Raw genomic sequence first — 18,080 nt, forward strand, 5'->3', positions numbered from 1 at the left:
TCAACATTCATGTAAAATGACATGAATTTGCGTAAACGTTGCCCATTATGTCTCATCTCAATCCTCATACTGCACAAGTGTGATAAGAAAGTGTGATGAATTCTAGCTTTCAGAATGTTGCTCCAGACGTATTCATCTGATCTAGCTAAAGTGACGAGATCATATATCAGCTGGAAACATGCATGCAAGGATAAACGTACTTAACAGATGTTGAGTTAACATCCTCGAAGGATGTGCTGCCCTTGTTGGATGGTTTGGTCACCCATGTTGGACAATCCGATACACTGGCAGATAGCTAATCAATCTGTTTTGGCCTGAAGCATGACATATTACTCGGTTCATAGGATTCACTTCTTTAAAAGAGGAAGGTCACGACACAAAATGAATCCATACTCAATCGTTGTCTCAATCATTTCCATCTCATGAGATTAATCTGGATTACTCCTGAGACTTGAAGTTCTTGGTCCAGTATACTAGTTTGGATGAGATAATGGAATTGGAATGAGATTATCATCGATGATGTTTTCACTTATATGGTAGCTACCGACTTAAATGAAAGCGATGATATCAAACCGTGTTCCGTTGATTAGTGACAACATAGAACTGATTGGACAACCAAAATTACAATTCAGGTTAAATTCCTTACCAAAGTGTGTTTTGGACATATCGTTCCTGCACTATCCAAGGTAACCTTGTTGTGTTACAAATGGGAAAGGAAGCATAATGAGATGAATGAAATAGTGTAATATGATGCACGCCTTATGACACAAGGTTTCTCTCAAATGCATTGTGATTGATTGCAACATTATGAAATGTGGTTAGAGTTTTTTCATGGGGATATAGATACGGATATTTACATGTAAGTTCCCGAAGAATTACATGGACTAGTTCAAATAGTTCCAAACCACGGAACACCCTCTTAACTTGTTTGAGGTGTACATTTACGGATTGAAACAATCCGACGAATGTGGTATACCTGTCTAAGTGATTATTTGATCAGTTAGGGATATAAATTATGCCCTTGCGTGTTAAACTATGAAGTCATATTTCGAATTGCTAAAGTTACAGTTTATGTCGTTGACATGAATCTCACTAAAACTCTAGAAGAGCTTGACAAAATTGCATCACACCTAAAGACGGAATTTGAGATGAAGGATCTTGGAAAAACTTGTTTATACCTTGACCTGAAGTTGAAGTATTATTTTGACGGTACTTTGGTCTACCAGTCGAACTATACCCTGAAGGTGTTACCTTTTGAGTATATCTATGATCTTCCAACGCTATATGCAAATGAGACCCTCGAAGAGGTTATGAAATCCGAAATTCTATATCTAAGTTCAACTTTGCGCTTTGTTGTACTTAGCTCATTGCAATTAGAAATGACATCTCATTCGTTGTTGATCTATTGGTAAAGATACAACATAGCGCCTACACGCAACCACTAAATTGGTATCAAAGACATTTTTCTGCTACTCGAAAATGTACTACAAATTTGGGCTAATCCCAACATATCTCGAGCGGATCTGACCCCCTTGATTATTGGAATAATGATTGCCTTATTGTAATGTTGATGCTGGTTACTTATCAAACCCGCACAAGGAAAAATCCCCAAATGGTTATGTCTTTACCATTAAGGATATCACAATATCTTAGAGGTCCACGATATGACCTTAGTTGCGAAATCTTTGAAATGTTCCAAGACTCACCTCACTTCACTACCCCACACGCGAGACATGGTTAGGAGTTCTCGTTGAGCATATTCGAAGTACTTGTTATTTTCATCCATTGTTGAGTCCCAACGACGATCCATGAAGATTATGTCGTATGTATTAACCCGACCAAGACATTATACATCAACGAAATCAATGCCAAGACATATTGTGTCTACATCTAGCATCAGGAGATTGAAGTCATGTAAGCCGATCCCAGACAACCTTACTGACCTTTCACGACATCACTGCTGAAGTCAACCTTCCAGAAGCTTGTCCGAGGAATTGGTATGCCCAACTATTCATATGCAATGCTTGCAGTTCTCATTTGGAAGTTTTGTCAAACTCAAGGGAGTATCCAGAAGTATACTCGCTTTATCTTAATGTACTATTTTTCCTTACGATTATAAGCATTTTCCCCATTGGGTTTTTGCTACCTAACTAGGTTATGACGAGGCACCCATCATGGGTTGGTCATACCCTTGTGAGCTTTTTTACTTGCGTCCAGAAGATGTATAGTTTTGACTTAATGCAATTTCTCACTTTTCTTTTTAGTCTATGTGGGTTTTCTCCCACCTTGGGTTTTACCATAGTGAGGTTTTGTGAGTTTTACCTTTTATGCATTCTTCCGTTGATTTGAGTCTTGCATTCGCTCATTGTGCCAATGACTTCATCAATGTACTTACTTCATCGTTGAAGACCTTATGCGCCATTTAGTTGACTATTTACACACTCAGTGTTGCAGTCATATTAGATTATGAATGTGATTGTGTAAATCCTAGTGTATCTAGGGATATCTTGGAATATTATCTAAGGTTAGATATTATCCTATTAGAGTTGTAATCCTATTGGGGTAAATAATTTACCTTCCCTACTACTATAAATAAAGGCATAGTGGGGTGGAATAGAACACACCTCAGAATTACATATCTCTTTTCTCTCTCTGTTGCCGTTGACCCCTCTCCCTCTTTGTCATTTATACAGTTAAGTCAAATGGGCCTATAACAAGGCCAAAATAACTTGACAAAAGTTGAGAATATTTTTGTCATTTTATTCTTATTTAATAGAGATTTTTCACGGAATGACCAAAATGATTGATAGTAGATAATCTCATAGACCAATTCTATCGATTTCAAATCACATGGACTAAAGTGAGGAGTTATGCAAATCTCATGAACTATTTTGGCTAAAAAGCCTTTTTTATGCAACAATATATTTGGGTGGAGAATAATAAATTAGAATCAAATTCTTCATGTACGTGATTCGAATTTAAGAATTATATAAAAGTAAAATGAATTATTTTAAGAATTCGACCTATACATCACTAGATCATAATACTAAGTGACTCGTAATTTATTATTTCAACTTTAAATAAAAGGAAAACTAATGAAAATAGTTTGAAAACTTTGAGTTTTAATCAAAATGACAAAAAGGTGTTGTAAGTAAATAGTACTAAGTGTGACTTTTCGATAAAAAATATTATTTTCATTATAAGTGAACAGTACCATGAGTGTTACGTTAAAACTCTCTTAAATAAAAGGTGGGCGCTAACCAATTTACATTGGTTTCACTAAATTCATCAAGTGTTAAACGGGGAGATGATTCTACTCTTTAGGCCTAAGTTCATTACTCTCATTTTTACTGGATTTTTAGTGTTAAAACCAAACCAAACTAGTCAAATTAGTTAATTTTGGTTGATCTTCTGCCTTCCTTGCTTTTAGATATGCTCTACAATGCAATTTTTTGGGTATTCTAATTGTGAAATTCAATAAATCGAATAAACTAATCTAATATTGTTTATATATGAAAACAACATTTCACTTTAAGCTAACCTTACAACATTTAGACGCATGCGGGTGGGAGCAAATTCTTGTCTCGAATTGAATTGACGAAAATCTACGTACACAAAGAAAAGAGACAAGCAGTTGGCATTGGTTATAAGAGTGTGCTGAGAATTCTTGATTGTCGGAACAAAGTAGTTGGCATTGGCTATATATAAAGAACTAAGGAGTAAACTCTAGTGTTTAGGTTCGTTAAACCTCTTAACAGAGTGTTACCTAGTCTGCACATCGATGAAACATTATTCCTTTAAGATTCCCATAATATACTTTGGGGTGGATGTAGAAAACTCAAAAAGATGTAGTTTGTAGTTGCGCAGTTAATATTGGTCTTCAAAATCAAATAGGAAATTGATCTTCAAGGTGGAATAGGAAAGCAGTATTCAAAGTTCAATGGGAAGAGAGATTTAATTCTTTTAGGATTTCAACAATGAATGGGATACTGTTTCTTCATTCATGGTTGAAGCAACTATCAATAAGGGTGCTTGGACTCTTCTTTCTCATCACAAATATTTGCATAAGCATTCATCGAGAGCAAAGAGCAAGCAATTTCTGAAATTTCTAGTGAGTGTCAAACAATCCAACTTCGCATTTATGTCGAGAAAATCAGAAATAGTCGGAAAAAAAATCGGTGTTGTTGTTGGTCGCACATGCGAGTTGGGCTACGACTCTGTCAACTGAGCAGCCCTAGCCGGATTGGCTTGACTCGACTGGATATTATTTGGCTTTTGCCGTCAATGACTCAACTTGGCTTGACTAGCAACTTGGGCTAGGCTTTTTTTTTTTTTTTTAATTTTTTATTTTGGCAACTTGTTGATCTTCGGCCTTCTTTTTCATGATAGGTGAACTATGTCTCTTAAAAAAATCTATCGTCTGAGAGAAATCTCTTGAAGTTTCTTTATATAGGCAAGGCGGCTCGACCACTTATGTGGGCTATTTTGTTCCTTTGTTGTCTAATTTGGATATTGCTGAGAGGTATCGAGATTGGAGGCAAAATGACCTTTATGTTTTCCCTCAAAGAGTCAAAGCTTGGTTGGTCGGTGATTATTTTTGACACACCCCGTCCCGAATGAGGGCATGCTGGCTGTCACGTGAGAGTGACGTAACCATTTACACAGTTCGGAAGCTTTAAAGATACAATTACTAAGATGTAACACCCGATGGTGAGTCCTACTTTTGTGGATTCTGTCATAACACCGTTGGATTCCTCGTGGCCACCAAAGCTCTGCTATCTTGAACCTGGAGGGGCGCAAAACAAAGTTGAGTGGGTCAGTAAAACAAAGTTTTTCGAAAACATTTCATTTAACAACATTTCTAACCCCTCGCTGTAAAACCTGTATACTTTCCCAGAAAATAGTATATATATAACCATATATAATCTCAAAACTCAAATCACAAGTCTTTAACACTTTTCAAGAAAATATGCCATGCTATGCATCAAAACATAATAAGGATGCATCAATATAACAGGTAAAATAAAGAATCAACTGAAGACCCTGCAGCTATCCTGTACGGTTAATTCTATAGCTCAATATCCAATCCAACCGGAGTCATCACTGTGACTTGTACGACACTATTCTGCACATAAATCGGAACTACCTAAAGTAGTCTGTACGACAAGAATGATGTAAGAATACGCTCTAGTGCTTCTCTCATCAACAGCTGTATAATAATCTAAAGTCACCTACAAGTCGGAACCACCTCTAATGGTCTATACGACATGTCAGAATCACCACTAGTGATCTGTACGACATGCACCTACTTGGATCCAAGGTGAGCGTGTGGTGCGGGGTGAATAATATAAGCACTAACACCAGGGGTGCAGGTTATGAGCTCTCAACACAATTCACATCAACAATAAATCATATGAACAATATAAAACTCACCTGATACTACAACACCATTTAACATATACGCATCAAATACTAATTCACATAATTCATATATATATGCATGGCATTTTAAAACATACTTTCATTTAAATTCAATTTCTGGGAAAATCAATAGTATATGGGTATATACAGAAAATAACTGCCCACTCACTTGGAGTTCGCCCTACAACTCCCTAGCACAACACATCAAGGCGTCATGACGATCGGCACCTAGAACAATAATAAAATCAAACCTCAGAATTCATATCGATAGAATATATAACTTACATAAAACACGTCACTACGCAGTTCGATCCGGAAGATCTGTAACTCAGATTTCCAATCCATAACTTCCAGAGGTCCACAATATATGTCTAGAACAACATCCTAAAATTTCCTTACCATCCAATGGTCGGATCTCCGTCAATTGTCAAAACCAAGTGACGGTTAACATTCTATTTTATGAATTTACAACTCCAATTTCGGAAGATCCGTAAATCGAATTCCCAATCTGTAAGTTCCTATAATCCTCAAATATTACGTATTACAACGTATCAAAGTTTGTTGACGATCCAACGGTTGGATCGTCAATTCACATTTTCACCTAACCACGAATCGTAACGAACTTAGGTTCAATTACTCAATTTACGTCAATCAATTATCAAACTGAACCTAGAACATTAAACACATGCTAAGAACGACATTGGCGGGCCACTGGCCACGGGCCGCCGCGAGTGGCGGTCGGCCGCCCCGGCTCGCCGGAAAATCCAACTATCTCAAAAAATTACCAAAATTTACAAAAATGAAGATCTCAATGAGTAGAGTAAACTTTATACCTGAGGCCAAGGCCAATTTGGCTTGGAAACACTTCAATTTCACCCAAATTTGTGCGGACCCTAGAATTTGGTGTGCTTCGATTCGACCTCCAAACTTGTTCCAACGCCTCCACCACTGCTTGGGCTTTGTTCCTGGGTTCTAGGGAAGTCTAATGGTAATGTTAATTGAAGGAAAATGTTTCATAAGTGGTGGATTTCGAGCAATGTTCCTCACGGCACCCACATTCGGTTTTTGAATAAATTACCACCAAATTCCTTCTAATTTTGAATGGGAATGGAAGAGGGAAGGCTAGGAAGTTGTTTCTAGGTCATGGTTCGAGACAATTCTTCGGAAAGTGGCCGGGAAATAGGTGAATTCGGCCTTGGAGCTCGGCCGGGTCGCGCGGGTCAAGAAGAAGACCCGACGGTTCCCCTCATTTTCCTCCTTCCCCTTTTCTGGTTGGCCATCCTCTCCTTCTCTCTTCTCTTGATTAGCCATCTCTCTCTCCTTTCTCTCTCGGAGCTCCTGCTCTCTTCCTCTGGTTGGGCAGCTTTGCCCAATCTCTTCTTCTTTTTCTTCACCAGTCACACACACACAAACACATACAAAACCTTCCTTCATCTTTTTATTTTTATTTTCCTTCACTTACATCCGAGCCATCCATTTCAGATTTCCTTTAATCTGGGCCATCCAAATGGCACACCAAATTTTAATAATAAAATTCATAAAATGCCCAAACTTTAAACTTTAAAATCTTTTTCGTTATAACTCTAAATCACGAACCGTCTGCACCCACGCTTCCGTAGCGACGAGTATTACGAGGATATGTCAAGAAAACAAATCTTAGATGGCACGACACAACGATTAACCTCGAATAATGCGCGTGCCTCAAAGGGCATTTTTGTAAAATCTTTTATTAAAACTTTAAAAACTCTTAAAATCAGGACATGCTGTCACAATTTTAGCCCGGAATCGTGCATGAATGTGAATAATAGCAGAGATTAGTACCTAAATTAATAACGTTACACCATCTCATGTACTTACAGAAATTATTAAAGAAATAAACTGAGAAACCTATCACTCACCGCTCCGCCACTCCACTTCAAGATTCCAGCGAAGGTTCTTCCTCTTCTTGTCTATTTATAGTAATATTGTTTTTGTCTTAAGAAAATACCCTAGCATTTTTTGGATCAATATTAACACTACTATCTCTATTATTAATATAATTCTCTTTGTCAACTAAAAATATATGAAAAAGAAAAATTATAGTAAATCACACATACAATGATTTTGCTATTTTTTTTTTCTCTCCATCACAACCATGTGATCCCCTATTTTCCTCCCACCTCTCACTCTCCTCTCCTTAATTTCAAATCGTTAAAAACAAATCATTATTCTTATAAAATAATATTTCTCTTACACTTGGCCTTTGCTAGTAAGAAAATGGGAAAAGAGTGTCCAAGAAAAATTGAAATGAAGAAAGAGGTTCCATTCATATCTCATCTTACCGAGAAATTTTTAGTTGTGACGAGAATACGGATGGTACACTACGTGTTTTTATGCAATAGTGAAAAATTTTAATTTTTAAGTTATTAACCTTTTAACACACATAGCCCACCATTTATATAGGAACATATGATGTACTATCTCGTGTGACAGTGACACTGGAAAAATCTTTTACCCGTGGGTGAGATACCTTTGAAGACCAAAATCCCAGCAAGATAATGAGATAATGAAATTGAAGCCTTCCTCCTCAGCAACTTTCCCACCCTCTCTCCCACTCTACTCGCTAGAACCCCATTAACCCAAAGATGGCTACAATCTCATCCATATTCTCACCACCCAATCTCCTTCACCACCCCACAAAACCCATTAAAACCTCACCTAAACCGCCCCTCCAAATCCTCAAACCAACCCAATTTCAGGGCTTTCACAAACTCACTTCCTCCTATCTGACTCTGACCCCCAGGCACTCACAGAGGCTCTTCGCTGTCGCCGAAGAAGTCGCGGCGGACCCGGCTTCGAAGGCTGCCAGAAGAGTCTACATTGGTAACATTCCCAGGACTGTGGATAATGCTGAGCTTACCAAAATAGTCGAGGAACATGGTGCTGTCGAAAAGGCTGAGGTATCTAAAAAATTTCCGTGTTCCTTCTGTCTCCCTTTAGTATTGTCATGCATTTTTGTGCTGTTTTAATTGTTGGGTTATTGAAGATTTCAGAGCTCAGTGTGATTAGTATTTGATATTTGGTAGGCACTACTTTTGTGTTTGTTACCTTGAGAATGTGTTTAGTTTTGTTAAGTTGGTTTAATTGGTGCAAGGGGAATTTGTGTTTATGAATTTGGTTTTGTTTGTCGCAAATCTTTAGTTATATTTTACGAAAGGCGAAATTTGGTTTTCGTCAATAAATACTTCCATGGGGATATGTGTGGAGAATTATATTGAAGAATGCTTTTTCTATATGAGTTGACTTTACCATAACAAAGAAAAGAGATGGCCATCTTTCCTTCCTTTTGGGCGTAGGTGATGTATGATAAGTACTCTGGAAGAAGTCGCCGATTTGCATTTGCTACGATGATGACTGTTGAAGATGCAAATGCCGTGGTTGAGAAACTGAATGGAACTGTAAGTGTTACCAAGGTTCATAAGTTTATTTTGATTAAAACACTGTTAAAAAATTCATCTACTGAAATGTTTTCTGCACTTTATTGGCACTTTTTTCAGTTTCCGTAGTAAGATTTTATTAATTGTTGGAAATCAATTAACTCCATCTTGTTGTTATTATACAGGAGATTGGGGGACGTGAAGTCAAAGTAAACATAACTGAAAAACCCCTGCTACAAGCGGACACATCACTTGTTCAGGCAGAAGAGTCCCAATTCATTGACAGCCCCCACAAAGTTTATGTTGGAAATCTTGCAAAGGAAGTAACTACGGATACACTCAAAACCCTTTTCTCTGACAAGGGAAAAGTTCTTAGTGCAAAGGTTTCGCGGGTTCCAGGGACCTCAAAATCTAGCGGATTTGGGTTTGTTTCTTTTTCCTCGGAGGAGGATGTAGAAGCTGCAATCTCATCTTTCAACAATAGTGTAAGTTTCTAGCTGGTGTACCATGTTTTAGAGGAAGCTTGGAATCTAACTATGCAACATGGGTACATATATTCACTTGCACATATTTATGGATGTTCTGTTTAGTTTTTGATACACTTGAGCCCGTTTGTTTATATTCTTATATGTTCTTATGGCAGTTTTCATACACTTTTATTATAGAACATATGACAGACAACATGCACCATTATCGAAAATGTATTACAAATCATGGCTACACTACATATACGTAATGCTTAATTGCTTATGCATCTAGAATCACCCCCGTCAATCTGACTTAATTCCTTTGTTCAGTGAACTTTTTAATCACCAACGATGAGCCAAATTACTGCAAGTCTTGTATAATTCTCCAAAACTTTTTAATCTGCATGGTATTTCGTCCCTAGTTGCCTTTTAGTCTGCATAATTTCCTGCAAGTCTTGTATAATATCTTATCCCTAATCAGAACACTCTATCCCATCCTCCAAGCTGTATGCTTCCTTTTGGTTTCTATTCCTGCTCAGGGTCATGTGTTACTACTACTAGTACCACTACTATTAATGTATGTTGTCGATAAGTTGAGTTGGTACTGATAATATATTGTTCTTTTATCTTGATGGATTGTGCTTTCGTCATGAATTTCTTGGAAGCGATTCTTCCTTTATTGCAAATAATCGAAACTGTTTGATTTCCTTAGCAAATTGAATCAGTTGCTATCCCCTTTCATCGCGTTAGACCATTTATTTGTATTACTTATTGTTCATTGCAGTTGTTCGAAGGGCAAAGAATTCGTGTGAACAAGGCATAGTAGAGCTGCAGAAGAGAGTTTGCAATTGTATCTATTGTATCAGAAATTAGGGTAGGCCACATATGAGCGAAACAAAAAATCGAAGTCATTTTTGTAGTTTCTTATGGTTTCGATCTTAATGACATTGTCACGACCTTGAGGGTTTCTGGTCATTCCTGGTAGAAGCTGACTGGATTGAAAGTATCAATGTATGATATGGCATAATTGGTGCGTCCGATTTTATTCTGGCTTATCTTGGTTGAAACTGCCTCGAACTTGAACTAGATTTGAGCATCCGTTGAGTTAAAGTAATCTTGCTCAAGCGTCGTTTTGGATTAGGTTGGATTTAACTTGTTTAACGGTCAATATTAAGATCAAAACGATGGCTTTTGTTTTGATCCATGTTCCTTAGTAGGACATGGAATGCCTTGTAATTTTGAGTGCATTCTAGAATTTGTGACATTTGATGTATCATTAGCACATTTGTTTATGCTTCAACTGTATTATGTAAAATCTGAAAAGACTGATCCGAAGTTTTTTCGACATTTTTACAATCAGAAGATTAATATGTTTCAAAGAAAACAATAGAGACAAACAATACTCAAGAGATGTGGCATGACCTTGGGGAATAACAAATTTCAGTTTTAAGACTTCGAACAAAGTTGAGGTGTTTCGATAGCTTCATTAAAAGGAAAATAGTTTCTACACAATTTTTTTTGGGTCGAAATTAAAAAGAATGTGCAAAAGGTGAAAAAAGATTTGCAAAACCGCTCTTTGGTTAAAATTAGGCAATAATAAAAATTCCAAAGCAAGTTTCCGCGAATAAATTTACGACTAACCCCGTCCCGCGCCAAATTAACAGTAAGCAAGTGCATGGCAAGAGTCGTAATTCTTGTAAACGTCAAGGGCTATTCCCGCTCCAAATAGGCGCCACTTTTCGTTTCCCGCGCCCCGTCTTCGCATTCAATCTCCAAATAACCCTAAAACCCTCCATTTTCTTGCTCCACCCTCTCTAAGAATTCATATAAATACACACACAAACACAATCAAAGCGCTGTATTTATATATAATTATATATCAGTTTCGGCATTGAAGAAGAAGAATTGAGAGAAGGAAGGCGGAAGGATGTTTTATTCGCAGACGTTCTTGGCTCGGAAGGGCCCACTGGGAACCGTCTGGTGCGCGGCCCACCTCCAGAGCCGGCTGAAGAAGTCCCACTATACTTCCACCGACATCCCCTCCACCGTTGGTCCGTAAAACCCCTTTCCCTTTTGTTTGATTGCCTTAAATTTGAGTTTTTTCTTCTTATTCTGGGTGTCTCAAATTCTGAATCCAGTGCTGCTTTCTGATCAAATTTGTGTTAAATTTCGAAACTTTGTTGCAAAATCATCGCCTTTTTCGGATAAAGTTTTGTTCTTTTCTTTAATTTTGATAAAATATATAGTGTGTGAGTAGTAGTATTCTTTGTAATAAAAGAAAAATTAAAATTTGTTTGGGTTCGAATCACTTGATTATTTTCCCCCTTTTTTGATTTTTAATCCCTTGTTGCGAATGTTGTGGGTTTATTGTGGGCTGAATTGCTCCATGTTATTTGGTATAAGTTTAAATTTGAAGATATATTTATGTGCGATTTCTCATAAAAAAAACTTAAATGTGGAAAAAATCAATTGGCTTTACAATGTTTGTATGAATGTGTTTATCAGATCGCATCATGTTTCCGGATGTTCCTATTGCACTGAGAATGTCAGGACACCTTTTATTTGGCGTTGTTCGGATATACTCCAAGCAGGTCGACTATCTTTACCAGGACTGTAATGTTGTTTTGACTACCCTAAGAAAGACTTTTGCTTCCATAGACTTGAATTTGCCAGAGAATGCAATGCAAGCTCCAGTTCAGTCCATCACTTTGCCGGAAACATTTGACCTTGATGCTTTGGATTTGGATGGAGGCGTGTTCGGTGAGGGGTAATATTCTCATTAAACCCTTTTCATTCATCTTTCTATTCTGCTTCTAAATGAATGTATGATGCAAATGACCTTGTTTCCTTAGGGCTTATGATAATCATCACGCGAGTCAGGAGGACATCACACTACCAGGTTGTAGAAGTTAATTGCTGTTTGGAATTCTCATCTTTATTATTTGTCTTTGTTATGTTCATTTGATGAAAGTCTTAAAATATTTTAACTTTGTGTCACAGATCAAATTCCTATTGCAACAGACCGTTATGTCACTATAACTTTTGACGAGGTTGACATTTTTCTTTTCCAATGATAGAGTTTATTGTTTCTGCTCTTCTTTACATTTATGTTTGAATGGTAAGGTACTGGATTTGTATTGTTACTGAATGAAACATGTGTTATTTTTTAGGATATCCAGAACGAAGTTTTTGGTTCAGATGTTGCTCCCATGGATGAGGAGTATGATTCCCTAATGCACTTAAATTTAATGTATGGTTCAAATATTTTTTCACAAAGCTGTAAATTTATTGGTTATATTTAAATGGTTACAGCATCCACTCTACAACTCCAGGCGAGGGTGTTCCTAGTGATCGCTTCACCCCTCCAAATAAAGAAGCTGGAGTTATTCAAGACGCTCTTCCTGACAACAGTTCCCTTCAGTATGTTCAACCAACGGAAGTTCTGCAAGATGATGCTCATCTTCCAGATGACGGTTCCCCTCAACATGTTCAACCAATGGAAGTTATGCGAGATGCTGTTCCTCCAGAAATTGTTCCTATGGTTGCTCTCAATAACGGCAATGATCTTACTGAACCTGACAAATCTATTAACCCAGAAATGAATGAGAAAGAAGTACTTTCTCCAATTACAGAGGAGAATACTCCTGGTGGACCATCTCCATTGTCCCTGCCAAGTTCAGGACCACGAGCTTCTGTTGCTTCTTTGCCAGAAATGAATGAGAAAGATGTTTCCTTTCGTGAGTAGAGTTCTCATCGTCTATAATGTCCTTAATATGTAGCATTAATAAGACACAACTTTGTTTTTTCCCTTGAATGTTTCTCTCTCCTGTTGCAGAAATGCAATCAACACCACATGTTGAGCAACCAAGAGCAAGAGCAAGGAAGAGAAAGCAGTATTTTGATGAGACCCTTGTGTTATCCAATGAGTATGGTTGCACATGTTATTACTGTAGGGTCATTGTTTCTTCTGGTATTGTTTACTGAGATAGGTTGTATATTTTGCAGGTTTATGAATAGGACTATTCAAGATGCTAGTGATTTAAAGCGTAAAAAGAGGAATATTGCCTATTCTACTTTGGGTGTTTGGAAGTTGAACAACAGTCTAAGAAAGGAACAAATATTTTTCCAGCCTTCATTAACTGGTGAGGGGATCTTTTCCCTTCATGTATTTCTCTCACTGCTTGTTTTCTATTTTAATGAATTTTTTTAAGGAAGATCTTGGTGTCTGCTTGTAGGATTGTGTTCGGATCTTCGTAACATTTTTGACAAGGACTATATATCCAAACAGTCCCATTTGGTTGAGGGAGCTCTTCCAGTCTCTGGATCTGCAACATCTCCTCCTACAACTGAATTCTCCCTAGAGCGCGGTGTTCCACCATCTCTTCCAGTCATTGAAGTTTCCACAGAGTTTAATGGCGCAGAATCTCCCCCAACAATTGAACGTTTTCAGCATGTTGAAGAACATGATGGTGGAAATAACTTACCAGAGCATGAGGGTGCACAATCTCCGCCACAAATTGAACGTTTTCAACATGCTGAAGAACATGATGGTGGAAACAACTTACCAGAGTATGAGGGTGCACAATCTCCTACCACTCATTATGACTTTATTCCTGCCCCGTCTCCAAACTTAATGTCAGCTTCAGTTCCTCCATTGGAAGCAAGCACTGGAACTCAAATACTGCTGACACCGGATCAAACAGCATCGACTAGATTTCACGAATCTGTAAATGAAACACCAAAGACAATGTTTGAGGAGTGGGTAGGTCTGGAGAACACTGGTTTATCAAATAATCCTGAGTTCAACAATTCTGCTGAAGCAGTAAGTTATTTAGTATTTGGTCCTATTTGTGTTTTGTGTAAATTGTGTTTGGCTTTGATATCAATTTGCCTTGTTTTACTGTTTATTGCCAATTTGTTGGAAGCCTTAAGTTCTCCTTTATGTTTGCGTGAGATGCATTTAAGGTTTAAGGCTCAGGGGAACTTAATAGAGAACCTAAGGCTTGTAAAAACAGCTCATGTTATCGTGCACAGTTCATTATACTGAGCTCTATAAATGCTTTGCTTAGCCTTGAATAATAAATTTTACAAAAACTATAGGCAACTATTGTATCAACAAGAAAAGTATTCCACTCATATATATAGTAAAATGTGAGTATGATCTATTTGGAACGGAAGATAAAAAGGACAATTAGCATCTCTCATATTACTTAATGAATTCTCTTGAAATATTGAAATACCTTAAAAAATCATCAACCAAAAATATTGAAAATTTCTGTATTTCGATTAGTTTTACATAAGCTTTATGTGATTTTTGCAATAAAAAAGATCAATGTATGAGCCACATTTCTTAATTACTTGTCAAGCTAAATACAAATTGATGTAAAACAGTAAAAGCATGGTACTAGTTGCCAGACCGGAAACAAAGATAAAATGAGATACAACTCCTTTAATGAATATTACCTCATAATCGATCTGAAAGGTTTTAATAAAACTTCTGTTTTTTTTTACCAAAAAAAAAAAAAAATGAAATACAAAAACTACGAATGCATGTCACCCAACACATAAGCAAAGTACTAAAACGAGGGCAAGACTAGTATTTATTTTTAATTACCATGCACTTCATTTAGAGGACCAGATTTTTATTTACAGACTATATGTGCTCTATATTTTGGCGTGGGATGGGCATGTCCCCATTATTCTCCCTATAGCCTTTTATTTGGAGTCTCAAGTATATAATCTTATTCTTATTTTTATGATAATCTAACTCCTAACCCTCGTTCATTTTGACCTTCTTTTCCTTGTGGACTAATTGTAGAAGTTGAACTGTTCTTCTTACCTTTATATAGGATTATACACTTTCGACCTGCCATGCATTATGTGATGTTACAATTGTCATAATCTATCATTCATAATATACCATGAGAGACTTACTTTTTATTGTGAAACCCCTTTCGATGAACCAGTTAACTCCATGTATTAGTGCATAACTCCACTTTTTCCCGTCTGAACAGTTAACTAATAATTAACTTTCTAACTTGTTGAAATGTTCATTGTAGGGTCTTTTTTTCCTAGAAGCAGATGGCAATACACCAGCTGGTAAACTCAGAAATCTTTATTTAATCTGTTATTCGAGAGATCATGTAAATTGTGCATAATGTTTTTCTTGGCTGCCTGTTCAAATAAGCGTACACATTCTTCATATTCATTTACTTTTGTGTACACTGTTTGGATGATACATCTATGCTTGTACCAGGATCTCAAGCGACACAAGGAATACCAGGATCTCAAGGGACACAAGGAGTTGATTCATTGTCAGTTAGAACCAGGTACTTCTCTTTCAATTGTTTCTTTTCTTTATTTACACAGGATTTAGTTAGTCACTGTATTTATGTATGGCTCATTATATTTATTTTTCTTATTATTCTCCCCGTTTGGTATGCAGGGCTGTGGCTCAATTTTTGAAGAGGGAATCTTCTATCTCCTCAATTTCAGAAGACGTCACTGGAGATCTCAGCTTGGACAAAATTTTAGAAGGAAAAACTAGAAAGCTATGTGCCCGAATGTTCTATGAAACACTGGTAATCTTTTGAGCCATATCAGTTAGGTTCTCTTGTTTGAATGCAAGTTTTTTTCAGAAGTCCTCCAAGTATTTGATGTGGCATGGATCTTATGGTACATCACAGATTTTAAGAGCAACTTATTCGTATTCATTTTAGAAGTAATAGGAACAAGGGAGCAAAATGTTTGCATAGTTTTCAATGCACAACTTGGGAGTTGATGTTCATAATAACCTAGTTATGGGAAATTGATTCAGTTATCCAAGTTTTATTTCTTTGTTCAATAACATTTATGTCTGCTATCTGTTCCCGCAAATGCCACTCCACAAATAATAGCCAGGAAAATCTGTCTCTTAGCAGCAGAAGTTTCTCAAGTCGATTTTACATCAAGTCAAATGTTTTGGACTCAAATTATTTCTATGTTAAATTGGTTTGTTATCTGTTTTCTTATATTCTATGAACAAGTAAAAAATATGCTCCCTTTTTTTTCCCGGGTCAAGGAAACTTATACTGCCTGTAGAAGTACTAATTGAGCACGTATTGGTATATAACTACTAATACGATTGTTCATTGTCGCTTTCAGGTTTTGAAGACTTATGGTCTTGTTGATGTAAAACAAGAAGTACCTTATGGTGACATTATCTTGACATTGAACCAAACCCTATCAAAAGCTCAAATTTAAAAAGAGGATATGAGGTAATTAAGAGCATGCTTATCATTGCAATATTTTTCCTGGAATCATATACACTTTGATATGTTTCAGTATTCGGGCTTTCTGATATTTAGCCGCTCTGTAAGACTTGGCTGAGTAGCAAGTTTTGTGTAATCATGGTGTTTTAACCACAAAGGTAGCTACACTGTACTTGAGGTAAATGAGCATTTAAAAATGCTTGGGAGAAAATCCAAAACACGGGATTATACTGTTTTTCAGAATCTCAGTAAAACATTTGTGATTTTAGAGTAGTTCATATTCTCATGGGTCGTCTTTCTTTTTGCTTTTCCAGTTCAGTATTAGCTTGTGTGTGTGCGCTCGGGCGTGCTCTTATCGTGTGGTTTTTTATTTTCTGTGAGTTGCAGGGATTGGGTGAAAGGACATGGAGGGAATGCAGTTGAGTTTGTACAGAAGTTGCAGTGGAGTTTATAATTTTTGACCTCAGAGAAGTGTTAGTAGAGTCCACATGTGTATAACTAGCAGAGGAGGTTGTGATGTAAATTAAGTTACTCTGCTCATAGCTTGAGCATTAAGTTAACTATCTATAAATTGCAATAATTTACATGTTGTAGCTCTTTAACTTGAAACTCAAATTCTGGCACACAGATATTCAGGTAGACGGTAATCACAAGCAAGTTCAGAGGAAACAAGAACAATTAGCTGCGAAATCACGACATTATTTCTTATTAACTATTGAAGTATGCGTAACACAAGTACGGCCAGAAGTCTAACAAGTCATAAACCATCCAAGAAATTCAACCATCTTAGATGTTCAAATGATACGAACTTAATTTCCAGCAAGAAGGGCATTGATTTTGTTTTCAACATGCACTTTGTGGTCTTCAAGCCAACCCTTGATTGCATCATTTTCCCAGCGGACTAGTGTTGGAACTCCGGTCAGCTTAAACCTCGAGTCTACTCTTCATGGGCGATGTGCATTCCTCCATGTTGGGCTGTCTCCGACGTATGCTCCAAAAGTGCAACATCAGCTATAGCTTCTTCTAGCCTTTTGTAAGTTACCAGCTCCACACAATCTGACATTGAACAAGGGACATCAGTGACAAGTACAATTCAATATCTTGTTTACGTTTTAACCAAAAATTTATCCATAAATTGGAGGATCATCTAGCTAAATTCTCAATGCAGTCTTTGGTAGGAGAAGCATGCAACGAGTTCTTTTACGGGAGCTCCTGGTAGAATGATGGGAAAGGACGAAACTTGCTTTTCACCTTTTTTCCCCTTTGCTTTTCAAGTACCGAGCAATGCACGATAGCAAAAACTTCCTTCTTTTCGAACATACATTCAGTATTTGTGGTGAGAAAGAATACATCTAAAGGACGAATTTCAAGTTAAACACTTTTTAACAAGAATTTTAAGATTTTGAATCAAGACGAGGTTTTCGTAGAATTTGGATTTTCTAGTGTTATTATACAAAGCGAGCAGACCCTACGCTACAATGCGCCCTATTCACTTTGTTTGTACCATACTTGACCAATCCCGAAAC

General features: G+C 37.0%; 2 protein-coding genes across 3 annotated transcripts; both read left to right on the plus strand.

Annotated features, from left to right (window-relative positions):
* Positions 1–7,884: 7,884 nt before the first annotated feature.
* On the plus strand, positions 7,885–10,349 carry LOC103413424 (small ribosomal subunit protein cS22-like). The gene is made up of 4 exons (XM_008351892.4): positions 7,885–8,360; positions 8,757–8,858; positions 9,023–9,322; positions 10,089–10,349. The coding sequence occupies exons 1-4, from the start codon at positions 8,046–8,048 to the stop codon at positions 10,125–10,127; spliced, it is 756 nt and encodes a 251-aa protein (XP_008350114.3). The 5' UTR covers positions 7,885–8,045; the 3' UTR covers positions 10,128–10,349.
* Positions 10,350–11,106: 757 nt separating this feature from the next.
* LOC103413433 (sister chromatid cohesion 1 protein 3-like) lies at positions 11,107–17,156 on the plus strand. 2 transcript variants are annotated; one of them, XM_070817960.1, is made up of 14 exons: positions 11,107–11,355; positions 11,810–12,071; positions 12,157–12,203; positions 12,305–12,354; positions 12,475–12,524; positions 12,617–13,041; positions 13,140–13,230; positions 13,310–13,446; positions 13,540–14,126; positions 15,364–15,403; positions 15,561–15,633; positions 15,750–15,885; positions 16,448–16,560; positions 16,942–17,156. In XM_070817960.1, the coding sequence occupies exons 1-13, from the start codon at positions 11,232–11,234 to the stop codon at positions 16,544–16,546; spliced, it is 2,121 nt and encodes a 706-aa protein (XP_070674061.1). In that variant the 5' UTR covers positions 11,107–11,231; the 3' UTR covers positions 16,547–16,560; positions 16,942–17,156. The 2 variants fall into 2 exon arrangements, with proteins under 2 accessions (XP_070674061.1, XP_070674062.1); XM_070817961.1 differs by having other exon boundaries at positions 11,120–11,355; positions 12,484–12,524.
* The last annotated feature ends 924 nt before the right edge of the window (positions 17,157–18,080 follow it).

The sequence above is a fragment of the Malus domestica genome, chromosome 02 (genome assembly GCF_042453785.1).
Source record: "Malus domestica chromosome 02, GDT2T_hap1".
NCBI classification, from domain to species: domain Eukaryota; kingdom Viridiplantae; phylum Streptophyta; class Magnoliopsida; order Rosales; family Rosaceae; genus Malus; species Malus domestica.